Source organism: Emys orbicularis, chromosome 25, assembly GCF_028017835.1.
Source record: "Emys orbicularis isolate rEmyOrb1 chromosome 25, rEmyOrb1.hap1, whole genome shotgun sequence".
Lineage (NCBI taxonomy): Eukaryota > Metazoa > Chordata > Testudines > Emydidae > Emys > Emys orbicularis.
The window spans coordinates 3,531,753-3,553,153 of NC_088707.1; the positions used below are offsets into that span (position 1 = coordinate 3,531,753).

General features: G+C 54.8%; 1 protein-coding gene across 1 annotated transcript; it reads left to right on the forward strand.

Moving 5' to 3' along the window:
- The first annotated feature begins 17,190 nt into the window (after positions 1-17,190).
- On the forward strand, positions 17,191-21,121 carry MIEN1 (migration and invasion enhancer 1). Its single transcript, XM_065422606.1, has 4 exons — positions 17,191-17,273; positions 18,021-18,118; positions 19,188-19,264; positions 19,864-21,121. The coding sequence occupies exons 1-4, from the start codon at positions 17,215-17,217 to the stop codon at positions 19,945-19,947; spliced, it is 318 nt and encodes a 105-aa protein (XP_065278678.1). The 5' UTR covers positions 17,191-17,214; the 3' UTR covers positions 19,948-21,121.
- Positions 21,122-21,401: the final 280 nt, after the last annotated feature.

Below are 21,401 nucleotides of genomic sequence, written 5' to 3' on the forward strand. Positions count from 1 at the left end.
CAGCTCTGCGGGCTAAGCCCGTTGGGGTGTTCAGTGCTGATCCTGGCTTTGCCCCCCTCAAGCTTGCATCAGGCAAGTCACTTTTCTACTCTGTGCCTCGGTTTCCCCTGCACTGGGGTCAGGACAGCAACATGGGGACAGGGACTCAGGCTTTGTCTGTTAATTCTGTGCAATGCCTGGACAATCCATGACAATGCAGAAGTCAGTGCCTCAGTTTCCCCTCCCGCCCTGTGTCTGCCTGGTCTGTTCAGACCGTCAGCAGTTTGGGACAGGGACTGTCTCACCCTAGGCATCTGTGCAGTGCCTGGCTATGCAGCTGGATACTCTGTGTTCTGCTGCAACACGAATAATAAACAATAATCCATTAAACCCATTCTGAGGGGCATGGGGAGCTGGTGTCTAGACCCCTGGTGACAAGAGGGCTCAGAGCACTCCGAGATGGCCAGATCCCTTGACAAAATGCTCCACAAATCGTGGCACCCAGTGGATACAAAGCTGGACTCTAGCAGCCGGATTTCCTGGCAGGAACCTAACGCAGAGTCCTGTCCTCCCCAGCCATGCTGGCTCCAAGCACTGCTCCATCCCGCCTGGTACTGCTGCTCCTGCAGCACCATGAGGCCTGGCACCCTGCTCCTGCAGAGGCCTGAGCCAGGAGAGGAGGGGGGAGTTGCCCATATTGCACTGGGGCAGTTGCTCAGTGCTGCCCTTTCGAGTGTGGGGAGTAGGTCAGGATGCCTCACTGGTCCCTGCGCAGATGGGTCCATGCTGACGCCCCTTTCTGAGTCCGGAACGTCCCTTCCAATGAAGCCCCTGTCCAGAGCACCGAGGACAGCATACTAACCCTCCCTGGGCGCTCTGCCAGCACACACAGCCTCAAGCAAGCAATCTCTCGGCTCTCTGCGCCAACGCCCTGCTGGGGAGAAGCATAGCCTGGAAAGCAGTGCTTAGGCGAGACCAGTGGCCTAACGACAGCAGCTGGCAGTACTTTCCCCCTTCGGCAGGAGAGCAGAGCCTCTAGTCTAGAGGATAATAATTGACTCTTCTGTGGCAGGATCTCTAAGCACTTTACAAGCATTATTCGCCTTCTGCTGGGAAAGAGGGGAGGGTCATGCTGCTCATTATTTGATAGATAAGGAAACCGAGGCACGGATATGTTCGCATAGCACCTGGCCCATTACCGGGGCTCCTAAGGGACCTAGCACAGAGAACTGGCAATAGAACCCAGGTGTCCTACTTCCCAGGCCAGGTGACTTGGCCACAGAGAAGCTGTAGCTAAGTCAGAAATCCTAGAAGTCCTGGACTCGCAGTCCCCTGCTCCGATGCGCTAGGAACCGCTGTCTTTCCAGAGCTAGCTAGGAATAGAGCCTGGAGTCTGGAGGCTCAGTGCTGGCCCTTAACCACAAACCACCATCCCTTCTTCCGAGAAACAGTCAGCCCTACATCCGGCCAGTTTGGGCCGCTCTGCCCAGCCCAGTGACCGTACCCAGGGCACCAGCCTTACCTCAACGTCTGCCCCCTTCCCCTGGACACAAGCCCCAGAGATCAGCTAAACCCAGCCCGAGTGGGTGCGTTCCGCCGCCCCCGCCACTCCACCCTCATCGTCGGTTGGGGCTGAGGCTGCTCCACCAGCCTGAGAAATGGCTTGCTGAGAAGATGCAGGGTGGGAAGGAATTAGTCAATCAGCCTGACCAGCCAGTGCCGCCTGCCAGGTGCTGAGTCAGCATCCCAGGCTTGGCCCTCGGACGTCCTGATGCGGGTTATAGCCCGAGGCTGGGACTCTGGAAACCTCGGTTCAATTCCTAGTTCTGCTCCAGATGCCTTGTGAGACCTTGGGCTAGTCATGTCCCCGCTCAGTGCCTCAGTTTCCCCCCGCCCCCATTTAAAGGGGGATAATGATCTTCTTGCTTAGTTAGCTCTTTGGGGGAAGGGACTGTCCCATGTAGCTGCTGCACCCAGCAGTCTCTAAGCACTAGTGTAATATTCCCAGAACTCAAGCAGACCCTCTGCTCAATAAATCAGCTGCAATCCAGCATCTGCTGCAGCTTCCCCCTCCCCTGAGGGCGTTGGGGTTCCCACCAGGAGGGGAAGGGAACAAGCCCTGTAAATTCCCCATCGCTCATTCATGCTGCCTCTCCCATTCGCTCAGGCTGCTCTTGGCCTGCTCCCCCGCCCCTCTGATGATCCCAAAGAGCTTTGCACATGTTAACCCCCTGCCCCTCTCGCTGGGAGTGGAGTCAGGACATTGATCCCCCTTTCACAGGTGGGGAAACTGAGGCAGAAGGGGCGTGTCCCACATCACAGAGTTGGGAATAGAACCCAGGAGTCCTGGCTCTCAGTCCTGAGCTGGGATTAGAACCCAGGACATCCCAGCTCCGCACTCACTCCACGGGGTCTCCCGTGTAGCCGCATTGGTGTGCTCCTTTAGCACCCGTGGGAGGAGGCTGGGGCTGTGGAGCAAGAGGTTCTGGGTTCTGCCTCTAACCATTGCCCTGCTGGTCTGCATGGCAGTGGCGGGCAGTGCACTGATGGCCGTGAAGCCATCTGTGGCCCGGGGTTAGGGTCAGACTTGATTCCTGTCTATAAACAGCCTCCTCTTGCTTTTACCCAAGTGTTGCAATCACACAGACTTCCCGCCAGGTGGCACCGGACTCGACAGAGGCCTGCGCCCAGCAGGGGAGCTGGATTAGTTCACTAACTGGGCGTTTGAAAGCGGGGTCCCCAGCAGAGAGTGCGATGGGGTGACCGAAGTCCCCCTCCGTCCCCTGTCGCTGCAGCCTTGGCTGGGCAGAGTGGCTGCCCCAGGTTCGACGGAGTGTAATCCGATCGCTGTGCAAGCAGCCCCTGCGTGCTGTGCTCCTTCCCAGATACATGCACGCAGCCGTCCTGACCTCCAGCTTCCCCTATCTACCCAGCTCTGCCAAGGGACCTCGCCCCGATCCGTTTGTCCTCACGTCCTCAGTGCGACAGTGCGCGGTTGAACAGCTGTCTTGTCCCCCCCCAGCCCACTGGCAGGCCAAGCAATTCCCGTGGGTGCAAAGGGCTTTGGGACCCACGGGGACGGAAGAGACCGAAGCCGTCGAAACGAGAGCGATGAGAGATTGTGGCTGTTGGCGTCAGAACAGTAAGATGGTGGCGACTGGCACGCTGGGAGCCTTAGAAATCAATCACTTGAGTGGATGGGTGTGGCCGGGGGCGTAGAGACGGATATTTCTCTAGGTAGCTTTGTCCCTCTAGCTGCGGATTATCACTAGGCCCGTAGGCACCTTTTCACGTTCTTGGAGTTTCGGACCCTGGCGCCGCCCCCAACCAGCAGCCCTCCGAGGACGGTCTCTGCCTCAGCGCTGTTTGAAACGCTCCTGAGCCGTCTCTTAGCAACAGTCCCCCACGGGTGCGGCAGAGTCGCCTGGCCAGGCTGTGGGATTGCAGTGCCCAGGGCCAGGAGCTGGGCTGGCCGGCGGGGATGGCAGGGGGCAGCGTCCGGTGCACTCCAGGGAGAACACAGCGCTTGTGGGGGGCTGGGGCTAGAGCCCAGGGCAGGGAGCCAGGACACCTGGGTTCTATCCCCAGCCCCGTTTCCCCGTGTGGGGCAGGGAAGGTGACGGTGAGCCGCCACGCGGTGGGGTTGTGAGGCTCCTTGGGACCCTGTTTCGCGGGAGGGTCTCTCGGCTCCTGTGGGTTTGTCACAAGCCACATGCAGGGCTGGATTTACGCCCTAGGCGCCATTTCAGCACTCCCTCCGCCTATAGCTGACTTTTGTATTTTCCATAAAAAAATGAAACTTTTAACCCACTTTTAACTTTTAGGTGCCCCGAGGCACGTGCCTACTGTGCCTAATTGGAAATCCGGCCCTGGCCACGTGCGGCAGGGCGTTCCCTACCTTTCCCCTGGCTCTGAGCGGCGAGGCGGAGCGATCTCCCTCGGATCCAGGCCCGAATCCTGCGCCCCGACATCCCCAGCTCCACATTCTCCTGTGGGAGAGGACAGGAAGGGTCCCTCAGCCCCAGCACACACAGCTGCACCCAGGGCGCTGGGAGAACACCGGGCACCCAGAGGGAGAACCACCAAGTGCAAACAGCGGTGCGAACAGCTCCCCCAACCCTCATGAGCCCAGAGCTTCTCTATGGCCCATGCAGCTCTCAGCTTCACTACCAGTGAGGGGAGTGGTTAGTGCCAGCGACGGGGGAGCGCCATGGGAACTGAGTGGAGGCCCCCCTCTGGCTGTCTAGATTCTTATACTGCACCCATCACCATGGTGTCTGGGCGTTGCTCTTAGACCGTCACTGCATCCCACCAGGCCCTGCCGGTGAAAGGCTCTGGCTCCTCCCACCCCCCAGCCATGGTGTTGGCTATGGCATTGTATGTGACCCCCCTTTCCCCTCCCTGGTGCCAATCGTCTATAAACAGCAATGTCCCTGAAATCAGTGCCAGGACCCCCAAGGGTGGGCCTGAGGGACCCACTGACCAGCCCCCCAGAAAGAGAATTAGCAGTAAAGTGAGAGACTAGAATCCCCCATCCATCGGGGGCAATGAGCCCACCCTACCTCGCCCATGGTGCCCGCTTCCTAGCGCTCCCCTTCCGCGTCCTCTTGTCCTCTCCTAGTAGTTATGACCATTTCTGTTCCAAACCACCGGCCCCAGCTGGGAGCCTTATCTGGGCTCTTGCTTTGCTGTAATTTCCCAGCTATAGCTCGCTGCTGCTGCTGGCTTTGTGCAGAAGGGGAAAGAGAGACTGAAGAAGAGGGATCCTTTGCACAGCAACCCTCCCACACCCACACCCCTACCAGCACTCTTGAGGTGCCCCCTGCGTTTTCTGCTGTGAGCTGGAGCACACGTCTTTCTAGACCCCCAGCGAGGACACGTGTTTTAACCGCCAACAAATATCTTTAATCAGAGAATCTCATCTTGCTTATTGACCGTGAATTAATCCAGCCTCAAAGCCTGCCCATCCTTCGAGGCTGAGATCAGTATCTTCACTTTGTAGCGGGGGAAACTGAGGCACAGCGTGCTGAAGTGACTTGCGTGTGGCCACAAAGTGAGTTAGTGGCAGACCTGGGAACAGCAGAAATTCTGCCAGCCAAACCTGTGACCTTCCACCTCACTTGGCAACACTCCCTCACATAGCTGGGAATAGATCCTAGGAGTCCTGGTTCCTAGTCACCTGCTCTCACTAGATTAAACTCCATCCAGCACGCAGGCCCCCAGCCAGAGCAAAAAGGAGCAGTAAAGTCAGCCTATAATAAATTCCATTTTAAGCAATGAGTTAATTTAACTCTGTGAGTTTTTCCTAGGAAGCTAATAAGATTTTAGCTAATCCTGCAAAATCTCACGTTTGTTCCCTGCTGGGGACCAGATTGGAACCTAAATTTTAACATTTGTGCAGTGCCTTTCACTGGGAAAAATCCCAGTCTGCGTCACAGGTTGTATACAGAACAAGTGAGGATGCAGCCACCTCTGGGGAGGTGGGGGTGAAAAGTAGCGATGGGGAGAGAATAGCTTGGCGAAGAACGCAGGAGCAAACCCCTCTGATTAGGAAAAGCACCAGGAGCGTCCATGGGGGAGGAGCTGGATTTTCTTTCTTTCTTTCTTTAAACTCAGCCAGCTGGTTTTAGTAGGCAGCTGATAAAAGGCACTGGGAAGGCTGTGGGGTCCATAAGGTGGTCTCTTTAGCTGTGGGTCTCAGGTTGGTTTCCCTGTCATGCCTCCTCCTTGTATGTTAACCCTGCAGCCATCAGGTGGGGAGAGATTGGTTCCATTCCTGGCCCCATCACTGACTTTCTGATGTGGATCTCGGGCAAATCTCTTCCCCTACCCCTTTGTGCCTCAGTTTCCCAATTTTTAAACTGGGGCTGAGGGTATTTACCTGCCTGCCTAGCAAGGGACTGTGGTCGTTAACTGTCTGTGAGTACCACCCCTGGCTTTTATAGAGGCCAATTCGCACAGACTTGTAGGGCTAGGAACTCGGGGTTAATGACCCAATGATTTGTGACTGCCTGGTCCCAGGCTAGGGTCCCTGTCCAAACATCCCACCCACCCACCCTACAAGTGTCACCTCATCTCTGCTTCCCTGTGGGCTTGAAGCCCCCTGGCAGACGTCTGACACTATCAGGAAAGTCCACCAGAGGGTGCTGTAGAACAATATAGGGTTCTCTGCTCTGCAAGGAGACCGCTGCCTCCACTCCCAGCTCAGCAGAGCAAGAGGCCAAACAGGGCCTGCACCCAGGTGTCCTACCTAACGGCCCAGGGCACTGGCGGGCAGGCCGGTAGGAGCTTGTCTGTGCAGGCAGCAGAGCTTTCTTGGGGGCCAGTCTCAGACTGGAACAAACTCCCATGGGAGCCAAGAGCCATCCCAGATCTCCCCGCCTTCGGCTCCTGGTGCAGCGGGCACTCCTGGGAGCTGCACTTGCTGATCTCTGCACAGAGCAGCATGGACGTTCCCCACCCAAAGCCTGCCCAAACGAGCCATGCCAGACCCAAGCCACCCCCAGGCAGCGGGGAAGAGAGAAGGAACCACACGGGACGGATGTTAGCCGTGTCGCTTCATGCACAGGTGGAGGGTGCTCAGGTACCGGTGATGGGGGCAGGATAAGAACCTGACTAGATTAGCCAGCCTGATGCTAAGGGAGAAGAAGGGTGTATAGGTCCTTTCAGAGGGGGGCGGAAAGTCCCTGAGAATCAGGAATGGGGAGGTGGAGTAAAAAGTTCCTCGGTGGTCAGCATGACAGGGCTTAGCTCAGTTCCCAGGTGGGCCGGCGTCCGCATCCCAGTCCTTGTCACCCGCCTACTGGAGAGTCTCAGTAGAGAGGTCAAGGTTCAAATGAGCCCAGGGCAGGGCCTGGAGGAAGTTCTGTGGATAATTAAGGCCCCCCAGTCTCCAGGGAGCCTTTAGTTTCACCAGGGCTAACTTAATATTTGGGAGGAGGAATTTCAGAGCCAGGGTTGCCACTTGGAGCCGGGCTCTTGCATGGAGTTAATTTGCAGAACGGGGTTTGTCAGCCTGGATCAGACCAGGGTCCGGTTAATTCAGTATCCCGGCTCCAACAGGGCCCAACATCAGGAGTGAGAACCCCCCCAGTGGTCACTTATGGAATAACCCCCATCAGTTAGAGCAGGGGTCCTCAAACTGGGGGTCTGGACCCCTCAGAGGGTCGCAAGGTTATTACACGGGGGGTCGCGAGCTGTTAGCCTCCACCCCAAACCCCGCTTTGCCTCCAGCATTTATAATGGTGTTAAATATATAAAAATGTGTTTTTAATTTATAAGGGGAGGTCGCACTCAGAGGCTTGCAATGTGAAAGGGATCGCCAGTAAAAAAAAGTTTGAGAACCAATGAGTTAGAGGCTGTCTTGGACCCTGAAGCCAGCAGGTTTATTTCCCATTCAAAGTTTCCTCCGGGTTATTTTTACTCCTTTCTGTTCTAATGCTGGATATGCTTGTTCTCTATGTAAATGCCCAGTCCCTTTTTTAAATCCTGCTAAGCTCATTGATATCATGTGGCAGGGAGTCCCACCGGCTAATCATACTTCATCTGAAAAAGTATTTCCTTAAATCAGTTTTAAATTTGCCGCCTTCTAGTTTCACTGACTGTCCAATTACCCCGACCAAACATCACATGCTGTAAAAAGCAGTGGCATGTGCATCCGAGCGGTGCTGGCATCCAGGTGGGATTCAAACAGGCTGAAATGAGAGGAAATCTATGACTCTCTCCCTGTCCCAAAGTCCTGCGCAAGAAGAAGAGACCTGGCTGGACCAGTAGATGGGGGCACAATCAGGACTGAGGCTGGATTGGAGCAGTGATGATGAATGAGGATGTTTCCTACAATCCCCAGAAGGGGGCAGGGGTCACCCCAAATTGATCAGAGTGGGGTTCCTCCACCACTACAGTCCTCCTCCCCCAAGGGCCCCAGTGGTTTGGATTGACAGGAGACATTTTACTCTCCCAAGATTCCCAGGCAAATGGTCCCGCTGGCAAAGCAGCAGTGAGATCTGGGTTGCTTTGGAGGCTGGTGCCTGCCAGCCTGCTCTGTCCAGCAGGGAAAGTCAGTCCTGGCATCCCGAGGAAAGAAAAAGCCGTTTATAGCTATACAATTACAGCGCTGGCTTGGCTGCTGCCACCTCCCATCCCCGCGCAGCACAGAGGCTGAGCTTAGGTTTCCAGGAACAGAAAAATGCTTTCCAGGAATGTTCAGGATAGCAGCATTTTCAGGCGCCTTCGCAAGCCCGGCCACCCGGGGAAAAACCCAACAGGACACTGCAGTATGGAGTGCCAATCCCCCGGGGCCGGGAGCAGCCGTGGGCCAGGCCTGGCGAGCAGGGGCTGCTGTGCATCAGACCCAGGCTGTTCTTTCACCTCCCTTCCGCGCCCCATCCCACTCCCGCTAAGGGGCCTGCGAGCCGGGGCCACATGGGCTTCTTAGCCCAAGTCCGCTGGCTCAGAGAGCAGCCATGTTCGGCTGGCTTTGCGTTGTATTGTCCCCCGTCATGCCCAGGAGCAGGGGCTCTGTGGGTTTGTCTACACTGGAAAAAGAGGGGTGTTCTTAACACTGGTTAAAATAGCAGAGCAGACGCTGTCAGCTCAGGTTAGCGGCTCAGGTTAAAGCCCGGAGGGCAGCCTGGGGTTGAACAAGTTGCTAATCCCGATTCAAAGCTGCAGTGCCGCCTCCTCACTGCTGCTTTAACCTGAGATAAAACCCCCTGTTTCTGCAGGGTAGACACCCCCTCCACGTGGGTCTGGTGGCAGCAATCGCGCAGTTCCCCTGGTCATCAGCAATCCGGCTGGACCATGTGGGGACTGGGGAGAGCTGGGGCTTGGTAATGTGGGGCCTGCCGCCGGCTTTGGCCCCCGTGGTCGGTGTGGCTTGTGGGAATGGGCTCTGGGCTGCTCTCTGTACTGGGCCTAGGATGGCTGCTCTTTTTGATGCCCGGAGGGGAGGGCGCAGGGTCATCAGAGACCATGGACAAGGGCGCTGGGTGAGGAGGATGGCAGCAGCCTGCTGCCGCAGCGGAGTGAGCTGGCAGCGAGGGTCGATGCCATAGGTGGGCACGGGGCAGGAGAGAGAAAGGGAGCCTGGGTTACCGGCTTTGGCTCAGCGGCTGATCTTCTGCACTGGGCAGCGCTGGCTGCTGCGGGTCCCCCGGAGCTCTGAGAAGCCCCTGACAGAGGTCAGTAAATCAGCAGCACAATGTGCCGTTACCACCGGCCCTGCCAGGCGGAGGGCAGGCCTGGCCAGAGCCTGCCCGGGATGTCTGTACTCCACAGGCCCCCTCTGGGCCCTGTGCAGACCCACTCCCACGCATCCCTGGGTCCCAGCTCCTACAGCCTGGGGCCCCATGTTCCTGGGCCAAACGAGAGCAGGCCACAGCGCTCCCACTAGCAGCCAGGACAACCCTATGCCTAGCCGTTCCCCTCAGCACCATGCACGCCTGTTGCCCCTCCTCCATGCACTGAACCCCCGTCCGTGTACACACACATGTGAGTTCTCCCCCAGAGTGCGAGGGACTCCAGGCGTCTGCCCAAAGCCGCAGCCGTGTGGGACCAACGCACCACTGGGCGAGTCGGCCAGAGGCGACAACCCTGGAGGGGCCAGACAGCGGATCCCATGGCAGGCAGCAGAGGGAGCGGCGAGGAGGAGGGAATGCAGAGAGGCTGGAAGGAGGCCAGGGGGCTGGGAGCTGGGCTGACATTATGCCTGGGACACCTGCGTCTGAATTCTGGGAGCTCATGAAGGAGCCGCCTCTTGTGATGGGAGGTGGGGCTAAATTCAAGGGGCTCCAGCCTACTCCGGAGGGGCAGGGAGCTGGAGAAGGTTGGAGATTTGGTTCTGAGGTGGGGATTGTTACTATGCTGAATCTGGGCTTGCATCCTTATGTGCCAGCACCGCTGGTGGCTGCTAACTAGTCTTCACACGGACCTGCTGAGGCTGCATAGCCAGTACCCTTGCAGTGGAGATCCTGCTCCCGCTGGACTCCATGGAGAAGGGAGGAGAGGGTGCTACTGATGACACCAGGAGCTGAATGGGACTGTGAGAGCCCTGCCGATGTGGCGCTGGAACTGCTGTGGTGTGGGCAGGACCGTGCACACACGCACTTAGTCTATGGCCCCATCGAGCTACAAAGAACTTTCGAGCAACTGTCCTGAATTCAGGGACAGACTGGGCCCGTGTGAACCACTTGATCCCCACATCCCTCCATTGTACAGGTGGAGAAACTGAGGCACAGAGAAGATTTGCCCAATGCAGGTGTCCGAGGTGGGATTAGAACTCCTGGCTCCCAGCCCAGGGCTCAGCCCACACCTCTGCACCTACATGTGCCAGTCGCTGTGTGGGTGCATAAGGATGTACACAAGTGTGTACATATTTGCATTCATACATGCACGAACACACATTAGTGCATGCGTGCACCTCCACACGGGCACATGCATCCGAGCACACACCCAGGCACACACATTTGTGCATGCATGCACAGCTATGTGTACATGCAAAAGATTTACACGCTGGCTTACACGCTGGCAGGGCTGGGTCCCCAGGCCGGCAGGCAGCAGGCCCAGAAGCTCCCAAGGCTGTCCTTTGCGCTGCCCCTGTGGTGTTGTGAGTGTCTAGGAGCAGGTGGGACCCTGCTCTGCAGAGAGGAGATGGCCCCTTGGGGAGGGAGCGATTACCTTGCGGTGGGAGGTCAGGCTGAGTGTCCTATTCTGCTCAGGGTACGCCTGCGCCTTCCCTGGGGGGCTCCGCTTGCCGAGACAGGCGCAGCAGAAGACCACTCCCACGGCCTTCTTCCAGTGGAGCAGCCTGCTGTCTTGCATAACCCGATTCATCTCTCCCGGAGCCGATGCTCTTCCGTGGCTTCCACCCGACGCCTTCCCAGGGTTCCCCCACCCCGTTCCTGCAGCTCTTGGGCTAAATCCCAGTGCCCTCCACGTGGCTTTCACAGGCTGCCTCCCCCCTCCTTTCCTCTTCCCCTCTTTAATTGGCAAACGGCCCCATTAACAAGGGCGGGCTCCGGGGGCCCAAGCTTTACTGCCATCCGCCCAGCTCCAGTCCCAGTTCCGAAATGACTCAGCTGGGAGCCGAGCGGGCAGCTCCCTTCCAGCCCTGCACACACGCAGCCGCAGCGAGGGCCCCGTACACTTCACACTTGTGTGATGACAGGGCTGGATGTTTCAAATAGTGACAAGACCAGCGCTGAGCCGGGACCTCCCCCCGCTCCGGCTCGCCGGCCTCTGCACCTGCCTGCCCCTGGGCTCCCTTCCTTCTCCCTTCACAACCAGAATAAAGGAGAAGCCAGTTGTTCCGTTGCACGCTGGAATTCCCATGTGCTGACGTGTGGAGCAGCACTTACCCCCGGATCCGCAGACTCCACATGGTGCCAAGCCATGTCATGAGCTATTTCTGTCTGCCGGAGGGTGAAGGGAGGCAGGACGTAAGCACTCAGGTATTCCTCGCTGGCAGGAAACCCTGGACTCTGCCGCAGACTGGAAGTGGCACATTGAAGAGCAGTGGGGGCAGGGAGGCACCATAGGGCACCCTGCTGCTTGCATGTGGGGCTACCAATCAGTGTCAGCCTGGTTTTTCCAGCACCCTGGACCCAAGGGCCTCCTGGCACCTTCAGCCTGCTGCCAAACATATTGGCTGCCAGCGCTGCCTCCCTGCCTCTACAGAGTGCTGTGGCAAGGAAAGGGTTAATGGCATCACCACTCTTCTCTGGTACCTCACCCTGCCCTGCGTGGGGCTTTAATTTATACCAAGGGCAGCTGCACTCCAGTGGGGTGGCCCCCTCCAGCCATTGTGCTGACACGGGGTGCTGGGGAGCTGGGGTAAGCTCGGGGGGTGCTCACTGGTTTGTACCTTGGCTTTGCAGGACGCTGATCCTGGCTCAGGACAGACCCAGGGACCAGCGGATCAAGGTCTCACGTAGGGTTGATCTAAACCCTGGAGATCATGGTGAAACCCAAGTGCAGTGGGCCAGCAGCATAGCTCATTCCCCTCACTCTCGGGGAGGGGCAAGGCCTCCCTTGACACCTCCCGTCCCTCCACCTGCTCAAGTGAGGTGTAAAATCTGGGGCTTGGGCCTGGGAGCATGGGGCGGGCTAGGGGGTACAGCAGCACCCTCTGGTTTCAAGTAAGAGTAGCAACTGAATGCGGGGCTCCCGCCATGTACAGGGGTTAGGGTTTTGTTCAGTGGCTTTCAGCAGCCGCACCATACAAATTGTTCCAGCCCCGTCCCTGACAAGCTCTGCTGCCCCCGGTGCCATGGGTGAGAAACGCCAGGGCCACTGATTTGCTGTTTTCTCTCCTCTGGCTTTATAATCTGAGAGCTGGATCTGCAACTCCAGGTGCCACCACAGATTTACCAACCTGCAGGGCGAGAGAGGGGTGGATTCTCCATCCCATGGCGCTTCCAATTACACACTGGATGCCTTTCTGGAAGGTGTTTAGCCAAATGATTGGGCTCAGTTTAGGGGTAACTGGGTGAGATTCTCTGGCCTCTCTTATGCAGGGGTCAGACGAGATGATCAAACGGTCCCTTCTGGCTTTCAGATCTATGCACCTATGGACAATGTCACCATCTCCGCACCCTGTATAACGGACCATCTGCACAGAGCAGGGTATCTTCGGCCTGTTGTAACACAACTCCACCTACTCCAGAGGCAAACGGCAGGCCAGCTGATGCAGGCCGTGGCTTGAAGAATCTGCCCCTGGCCGCTGGTTTTAAAAGTTTAGCTGGATTCCTCCTTACCTTCCGCCTTTTGCATCGTGCACAATTGCTACTTGAGGCAGCTTCCTCCCACACCCAGCAGAACCTATGTTTAGTGCAAAATAAATCTGGTCTCGATGCTGCCTTGCTGTGGAGATTTCACGCACCCACAGAACAGGAGGCATTAGGGTGAGAGAGAGGTGAGTGTGACGGGGATCCCCGGGGTGCAGCCTGGGACCGTGGGTCCTCTATGTCCCCTTAATTCTTCAGCCTGGGCTGTTTTTCACAATGCTTTGCTAGTGACCAGCATAAGGTTACTAGACAGCAAGTGTGAAAAATCGGGACAAGGTGTGGGGGGGTAATAGGAGCCTATATAAGAAAAAGTCCCCAAAATCGGGACTGTCCCTATAAAATCAGGACATCTGGTCACCCTAGACCAGAAGCAAACCCCGTCAGGCGCTGGGATCACTCAGAACAACCGCATGTGGAGCTCCACACCCAGCTAGATTGCATGAATGCTGCCAGAGCCACTCATGAAACACACAGAGAAAGGCACCAGCCAAATCCCCCCAGCTCCCAGCCTTGTATCTCAGGAATATACCGTCCTGCACTGCTCAAGACAAGCAGTGCAAATTTATTAATTGGTTCACCACTTCATCAATGGAAAGTGGAGATACACCAGCCTTCGCAAAACCTGAGCAGGTTTGCCACACACTTCATACAAACTCACTGGTAAAGATAAATAGTACAAGAAGTTTATTGCCCCCCAAAAAGGTAGATTTTAAGTGATTATATGGGATAGGCAAAAAGTCAGAGTTAGTTACCAAAATAAATAAAATATAAGCACGCAGTCTAAACTCTCAACCCTATTAAACTGGGCAACATCTAGATTAAGCAGTTTTTCTCACCCACTGGATATTGCAGTCCTTAATATACAGGTTTGTCCCTTAAACCTGGGCCAGGCTCCTCTGTTGGAGTCTTCAGTCTTCTCAGTCTCTTTGTGGCTTGCGGCATAGGTGGGGGGCAGGAGAAAGGCCCAGCATGTGGCCAGTGCCAATGTGTTCTGTTTTATGATCTTAGTTCACGTGCTTGGAGAACACAAGTTCGGGCACGTCTTGTGGGCCTTGCTTGTGGGCCAGGCAAGGTTGAGGAATTCCACTGGTGTGGCTTTATGCAGGTGAGTCATTGCATTGTAGCTTCCTTGCTGGACAATGGCTGGTGATTTCTGTTCAGCGGGTTACCTCCCTGTCATTGTCTCTGGAGAGCTAGTATCTGGGTACCTCCCAAACCCACAGCATATTTTAGTGACAACCATACAGGACATTCTCATAACCTCATGAATTGATGATCTACATATTTAGATGGAACAATAGGTTTCAGCTGATCATAACCTTTCCCCTGATACCTCACATGGCCTGCTTTATATGCAAGATCACAATAATATATAAATGAGGACTATGGAGGTTACAGGGTGCTCCCCGTGGTATAGAATGTCACAGTAAGAGAATCCAGATGTGCTCAGATGTCAGGCCTGGTGGGCATTTCAAACTCAGCCTTTATTCCACAACAAACTTTGTACTGTAGATAGGGAGAGGTCTCCAGCCTTTGGCAAACACCAGCAGATTTCACAAGCAAGGAGTACCTGGCTGGACTCCTCCCACTGCATTCAGGGGAAACTGAAACTTAAGCTCTTTGCAGCGAAGAACTGGGAACCAGGACTTGTCCCAGCGCCAGTGGGGCTGGGCTTTGCAGTACGTTGCTTCCTGTGCAGCTCGGACAGCTGTTGCCTTGAGGAAGTGCAACCCTGCTGGAGTGCTGGCAGATCCAGTTGTGGGGAAACACCACCGCTAAATTCCCATCAGTGCAGCTGAAGCAGCAGAGGGAAGGAGGGCAGTGGCTCTGCCATGGAGGCTCCTCAGAGGCACCCAGTGGAGCAGAGTGGTGGCAAAGAAATGGAAGACGTGGTCTGTAACTTCCTGGAAGCTCAGGAGGGTGTGGAAAAGCTCCGTTGCTCCTACAAGAAAAGGATCCAGGCTACTCAGAGTGGCCTGCAGTCCCTTCAGGAGGAGGTGTTGGAGGACTTCCGGAAGATGCACAGCTTCCTGTATGCTGAGGAGCAATCTGTGATGGCCAAGATTGGCCAAGAAGAGAAGCGGGTACTCAGCAGCCTGGAGGACAGGGTGACGGAGATCACCAAGAGGGCAGCTTGTGTTCTGGAGCTAATGGATTACCTGAGTGAGGTGGAGGACCATGATGGGCACCTAATGGGTATGGCTGATAGCCAGGTGGATCATCTAAAGACAGAGCTGACCAGGCACAACAAGGAGCTGAGACACTTCAGGCCCACGGTCCTCTCCAGCCCTTCTCTGACGTACGTGGTTTGCAGAAGGATGCTGGGGTATGTGATGCGGTCTGCACTGGAGCGCCTCACCCTGGACCCTAAGACAGCCCATTCGCACCTGCAGCTCTCTGAGGACCTGAAATCGGCAAAACTGGGACCCGGCGCCCAGGCTGTCCTGGAGAGCCCCCAGCGCTTTGAGCCATGTCTTTATGTCCTCTGCTCTCAGGATTTCCGCTCAGGCAGGCACTACTGGGAGGTGAGCGTTGGGGGCAAAAGCAACTGGGTGATTGGGGTAGCCAGCCACTGTGTCAACCGCAAGGCAACGGAAGATCTCAACCCTGAAAATGGGTACTGGGCCCTTCGGAAGATATCAGGCAACCGTTACTATGCCCTGTCCTCACCCCCAGCCCTCCTGACCCTGGATTCCAGCCCCACGAAGGTGGGCATTTGCCTGGACTATGAGAGCGGCAGGGTTGGGTTTTATGACGCCGAGTGCATGGCAGAGATCTGCACCCTCAGGGGCAACTTCCAGGAGCCGTTGCACCCTTTCTTCTGCCCCGGCCTGGTGCTTGCCGAGCAGGACTATGAGCCTCTCCGGGTGTGCAATTAGAGCAGGGAGAGGGAGAGCTGGCAAAGAGACCTCTGCCACCCTGGTTCCCTAAGCAAATGGGGGGTCTGGATTGGCTGAGAAGTAAACTATGAAGTGAAGGTATCAAATCACCGAAAGGAAAGAGGAGAAATAAACTAAGTGCAACTCTGTGACATCTGGGAGTGTTTCATTTGTGTGGGGTTTGGGGTGTGAGTAGGATCCCTGGATTTCCTTGTGTAGCTCCTGCATCATCTGCAGTGATGTCCCATAGCCCCCTGTCCCCAATCTCTGTCCTGATGTGACAAATGAGCTTGTGGTGGTATCGCCGACCTGACGGATTCCAGGATCCTGAATCAGGCCCCCAAAGATGATGAGATTGGCTTAAAAAGCACGAGATTTAAAAACAAAACAACTTTGGGCGTTGTTTAATCTCTCTTCCAGCAGCGTGGCCTTTAGGGGCCATGTTTAGCTGCTCTCCACAGCCACGGGGGCTAGAAACATACTCTTTTTTTTTTTTTTTTTTTTAACTGAAAGCTGAGATTCTCGCAGTATCAGTTGAGTTTAGGAGCTGGGGCTTGAAGAAAAACCACCAAATACTGTAAAATCGCAACCAATGGCCAGGTTAATGTCATTGCTGGAGGTAGCAAAATATTTCCTGGGGCTTGTATGCATTAGGGAAATTCAAATGGATGTCCTGAGGTGGACGCATTCACGCCAGTGCAAATCCCTACCAGAGGGGCTACAAGTGGGTTAAAGTTTGTCATGGAAAAAATGGTTCTTGGAAAGACGGGACAATTTGGTATGGTTGCCAACTTTCTAATTGCACAAAACCGAACACCCTAGCTCCGCCCCTTCCCCAAGGCCTCGCCCCCTTCACCGCCTCTTCCCAGAGGCCCCGCCCCCTACTCACTACATTCCCCCTCCCTCAGTGGCTCACTCTCCCCCACCCTCACTCACTTTCACTGGGCTGGGGCAGGGGGTTGGGGTGCAGGAGGGGGTGAGGGCTCTAGCTTGGGGGGTGAGGCCAGAAATGAGGGTTTCAGGGTGTGGGAGGGGGCTCTGGGCTGGAGCAGGGGGTTGGGGTGCAGGAGGGGGTGAGGGCTCTGGCTGGGGGTGCGGGCTCTGGGGTGGGGCTGGGGATGAGGGGTTGGGGGTGCAGGAGGGGGCTCCAGGCTGGGGGGTGGGGCCGAGGGATTGGGAATGTGGGAGGGGGCTGTGGGTTGAGGCAAGGGGTTGGGGTGTGGGAGGGGTCTCCCCAAAACAAACAAGAGACAGATATGTCTAGGTGGGAGGGGGGGGTCAGTCCGGGGGGGGGCGCCCCTGGGTGGGGGGATCAGAACCCGCGGGCCTCCCTGGGAGGGCTGGGGGTGGGGTGAGCCCCGCCCCGCAGGCAGGTGAGCTCGGGCCCAGCAGCGCCCCCCCTCCCCCAGGCCGCGCGCCGCGGCGGCTGCAGTTCCCCACCCCGCCTCCAGGGGCCGCTACAGCGCGGAGCCGGCGGAGGGAGAGGCGGATCCCGGAAGCGCCCCCTGCACGTGACCAGGGAACCCGGAAGCGCTGAGCGGGGAGGAGCCGGGGCCGCTGGCTGTGGGGCCGCGATGAGCGAAGGGTCGGAGCCGGCGGCGTCCGCCGGGGTCCGCATCGTGGTGGAGTATTGGTGAGAGCCCGGCCCCAGCCGGGGGCATACGGGGCGTTATGGGGGCTCTAGGAGGCGGTGTGGACAGCGGTGTTTGTTGTGGGGTCTAGGCCGGGTGCTCTGGGTCGTGGGGATCCTAGGGGGGCTGTTGGGAGCTTTGGGGGCTGTGTGGGCTCTAGGGGGCTGTTGGGGGCATTGGGGGGCTCTAGGGGGACTGTTGGGAGCAGTGGGGGTTGTGTGGGCTCTTGGGGGGCTGTTGGGAGCAGTGGGGGTTGTGTGGGCTGTTGGGAGCTTTGGGGGTTGGGAGCAGTGGGGGTTGTGTGGGCTCTTGGGCTGTTGGGAGCTTTGGGGGGCTGTGTGGGCTCTAGGGGGCTGTTGGGAGCTTTGGGGGGCTGTGTGGGCTGCAGAGGGGACCTTGTCATGGAGGGAATGTGGTGGGGGAGTGTTTAGTGGTGGGCTAAATTAGGCAGATGGGAGTTATTGGCAGTTCACAGTGAGGGGACTGTAGTGTAATGGATGCATAGGGGGATGGGGGGTTCAGTGGGAATATGATGGGGTGATGGTCTTTGCGGGGTTGCCCCATATCCATTCCAACCTCTTTGCATGTTGCTCTACAGTTCAGCTCCCACTAGATCTCTGCTCTGCATAGCAATGGCACTGAAATTCGTCTTCCCCCATGTTAGCCTCTCAGTATCTCCAGTAGCATCTCCAAAGCTTTACCCTGTGTGTGCCTTTTCTGACCATCTGTTTTTCTTTCTTTCTTATCAGTGAGCCCTGTGGGTTTGAGTCCACATACCTGGAATTGGCAAGTGCAGTGAAAGAAGAGTACCCAGATATAGAAATTGAATCCAGGCTCGGGGGGAAAGGTAGGATTTTCCACCAAACTTTCATAACTACTTAGGTGCTACCATGCCAACCTTGCAGCCTCAAAGCTTGGTCCTCTAAAGGCCACCTAGGTGACACAGCTTGTGTGTTGGCAAATAATTCAAGGGTGAAAGGGGTTAAAAGTAAGTGGGAGAAGAGAGGAGACAGCTTTGGTGCCATACACATGGTTTTCCTATTGGATATGTAACTCATTGGGCCAGGACCTGCTAACCACAAGAACTGCCTCTTTCTGCAGCCAACTGAGAATATAGGAGTCAACAGGAATGCAGCGAGTGCTGGATCCTGAGGCAGGGCTTTTTGGATTGAGATTCATGGCTATAGAATGCCCTTTCACCAGCGACCCGCTGGAATCTGCATCTTCTAGGGCCCTGGGCAGGACACAGCTCTGTGCATATAAAGAATCACCTTTGTGTTTGCTACACTACAGACCTGTCTTGTCTTATCACAAGGGTCTCTGCACCACACATGCATACGACCCAGTCCAGTCTGTCCCTGCTTAGCACATGGTGTCTGATAATGTCACTGCCTCAGACCAAGTGATGTGGGCAGTAATCTTAATGGGGGAGAGGATACTTAACATTATTCAGGTTGGTTCAGTTGTACGAGGATGTTGGGATATTATTGTACACAGAAACTGATCCTTCACTGCAAATTTGAAGCTGTGTAATCGAATACAGCAGGATTCCTAGGTTCTGTATCTGAATGTCATGCCTTTTGGGTGACCAGAGTCAAGTCATGTGGCTTGTTTTCCTCTTATGTAAAGCGAGGATAATCGTTCCTGACCTCATGGTGAGGTGTAGGACATTTTATGCAGCTCTTTGAGATCCTTGGATTAAAAGCACATATTTTAAGACAGGCCTAGCATAGGCTTATAACATAGCGTCAGTTAGAGATGTTATTCCTTGTTTGCTGTCTGTATGCTTAAACTGACTGAATGCCCTGATCTTCAGCATTGAGTAAGTGATCCTGTGGGACTGATCAGTGAATGAAAAATGTAGTTTGGAAGTGTCTGTGGATTGTTACAGCTCGGTTGTGTTTACTGTTTTTAAGGTACCTTTGAAATTGAAATCAATGGGCAGCTTGTCTTCTCCAAACTAGAGAATGGTGGCTTTCCTTATGAGAAGGATGTAAGTATCCAGATCCCAGCTTGACCCTTGCATCAGCCTGTGTGGAATGTGCCTATAGGGACGCTCCTGTTTACAACAACCCCCTTCTGACCAAGAAGCTTTCTATTTTTGGAAGTGACATGCTTTTCAAAGGCATTTCATCATCCTAGGGCTTTGCTACTCTCCCCATAGTGTATCAAGGCACGTTTCAAGCTGAAGGGCATGTTATTACGATCAGAACCCTGCTGCCTGTAACAAGAATTCAGACACCATCCTGAACTCTGCTTTAATGCCGCTTAAACCACAAACTGTTGCCTGCCTCTAATATTACTTAGCTTAGAAACGCTGGCCAGCGTTTTCAAAAATGAGTAGTGATTTTGGATGCCTGGCTTGAGACACCTTTTAAGGTATCTTGATTTTTCAGAAGGGGGGTGCATAGCATCTTCGGAAAGTCCGGCCCTTGAAACTCTTTCAGGCTGAGCCCACAAGATCAGTAGACGCTTCTGCAATCTTGGCCCATGCGTGTGGAGAGGGCTCAGTTAATCATCTCCATTAGAGACCTATGGGAGAATCTTTGATGGAGGGATTAATGCCTTTCCATTCTGTCTCTTGTTCTCTAGCTCATTGAAGCAATAAGAAGAGCCAGAAATGGGGAACCGCTAGAAAAAATCACCAACAGCCGTCCCCCCTGTGTCATCCTGTAGCCCCGGCAGCACCCTCCTCGTCACTACAGGCCTTCTGTTCTGATCACCTTCGACTCTGCCCATCCACTCTTAAATCTCATTACCTTGCTGCTTTGCTCCTCTCTGCCTTCTGGCTTAATTATCTTACTCTTTGGCCAGGCAGCGTCATGTGTGGAAGAGACATCAAGGTAACCTGAATCGCTAACATTGCTGTACAAAGAGGCTTGTGGGGAATAGCATCACATCAGGTGACTTGGGACCGGGGATGGGTTAGCTGAGAGCTAACTTGCTGTTGGGTAGGAATGACTAAACTTTGGTACTACTTTGTGCATGCCATCTAACCCCAGACAGCCACCCAAGCCCCAAGGAGGAGGAGAGCGTCCCCACGCCATCATTTTCTACCCCTCTTCCACTCCATAAATGTCCCCGTTTCTCCTATTTCTGTAGCACATACATGGGCAACTAATTGGCTTGCTGCCACCCTCCTTTAAAATCCTGGTAGGTTGGGTGGAGTCTACCAGAGACCAGGAGTTCCCACCAGGAGTTCTAAGTGCACTGAGAAAGCTGTGCCTGTTTTGCTTAGCACTGTGGTGATATGGAAATGAGAGAGGCTTCCTGCCATAGAGTAGGAGATAGTCAGTGTTTTGGGGCAGAGAACTGACCACAGTGGTTATGAAGACCTGGTGATTTGGATCAGAAGGTTTTAGAGAAGAACTGAATTGTTCTTAAATGCTAAATAGTATTGTTAATCATTTAAAAAAACCCTTGTCACTGTTTAAACCAGTGCTAAAGCAGGATCAATTAGACATCAGTTTTTGGATAGTAAAATCCCTTTCTTATTTTCTCTCCTCCTGCGAGAACCATAATTAGTGACTGACTTCTAATTGCCCATCTGCTCGCTGCAGAAAACTTCCCCCTCCACCCCACCCATTCCTCCTGTTTAACACCCAATTTTCACTTTCTATTGTCATGACTTTGCCCTTTGACACTGAATGCCAAGGGGGTGAATGAGCTAAAGGATAAAGTGCTAAGTGACTTAAGAGAATGCTGGTGTTAAAGATAAGAACCTGGCAGTGCCAATGAAATTCTGGCTACCCAGTGTCTAATTTATGCTTTAAGGGGGGTAATTCTATTTATTATAGACTGTGTATTAAAAAAAAAAAAAAAAAGCCAGTAGTAAATAAAATCACAGTAAAACCTTGCTCCATTTTACTTTGTCGGGGAGTATAAATGACCAGGGAGATTATCGCTTTGTTATAAGATAGGGGTACAGTGCACTGGGCTATGAAAGCTTTGAAACTCTAGCTGTGGTGACAGTAGCGCTCAGGGTGAATATTGTTTATGGATTTCAGTCACCTGGAACTCTGGGTTGCCCAAAATGTGTCGCTTGTGGGTTGCAACCCATTTGATTAGAAAGGTACGTTACGTACCTATCGTTCAGAGAAAACAGTTATATTTGCGCTTGTGGGTGCCTT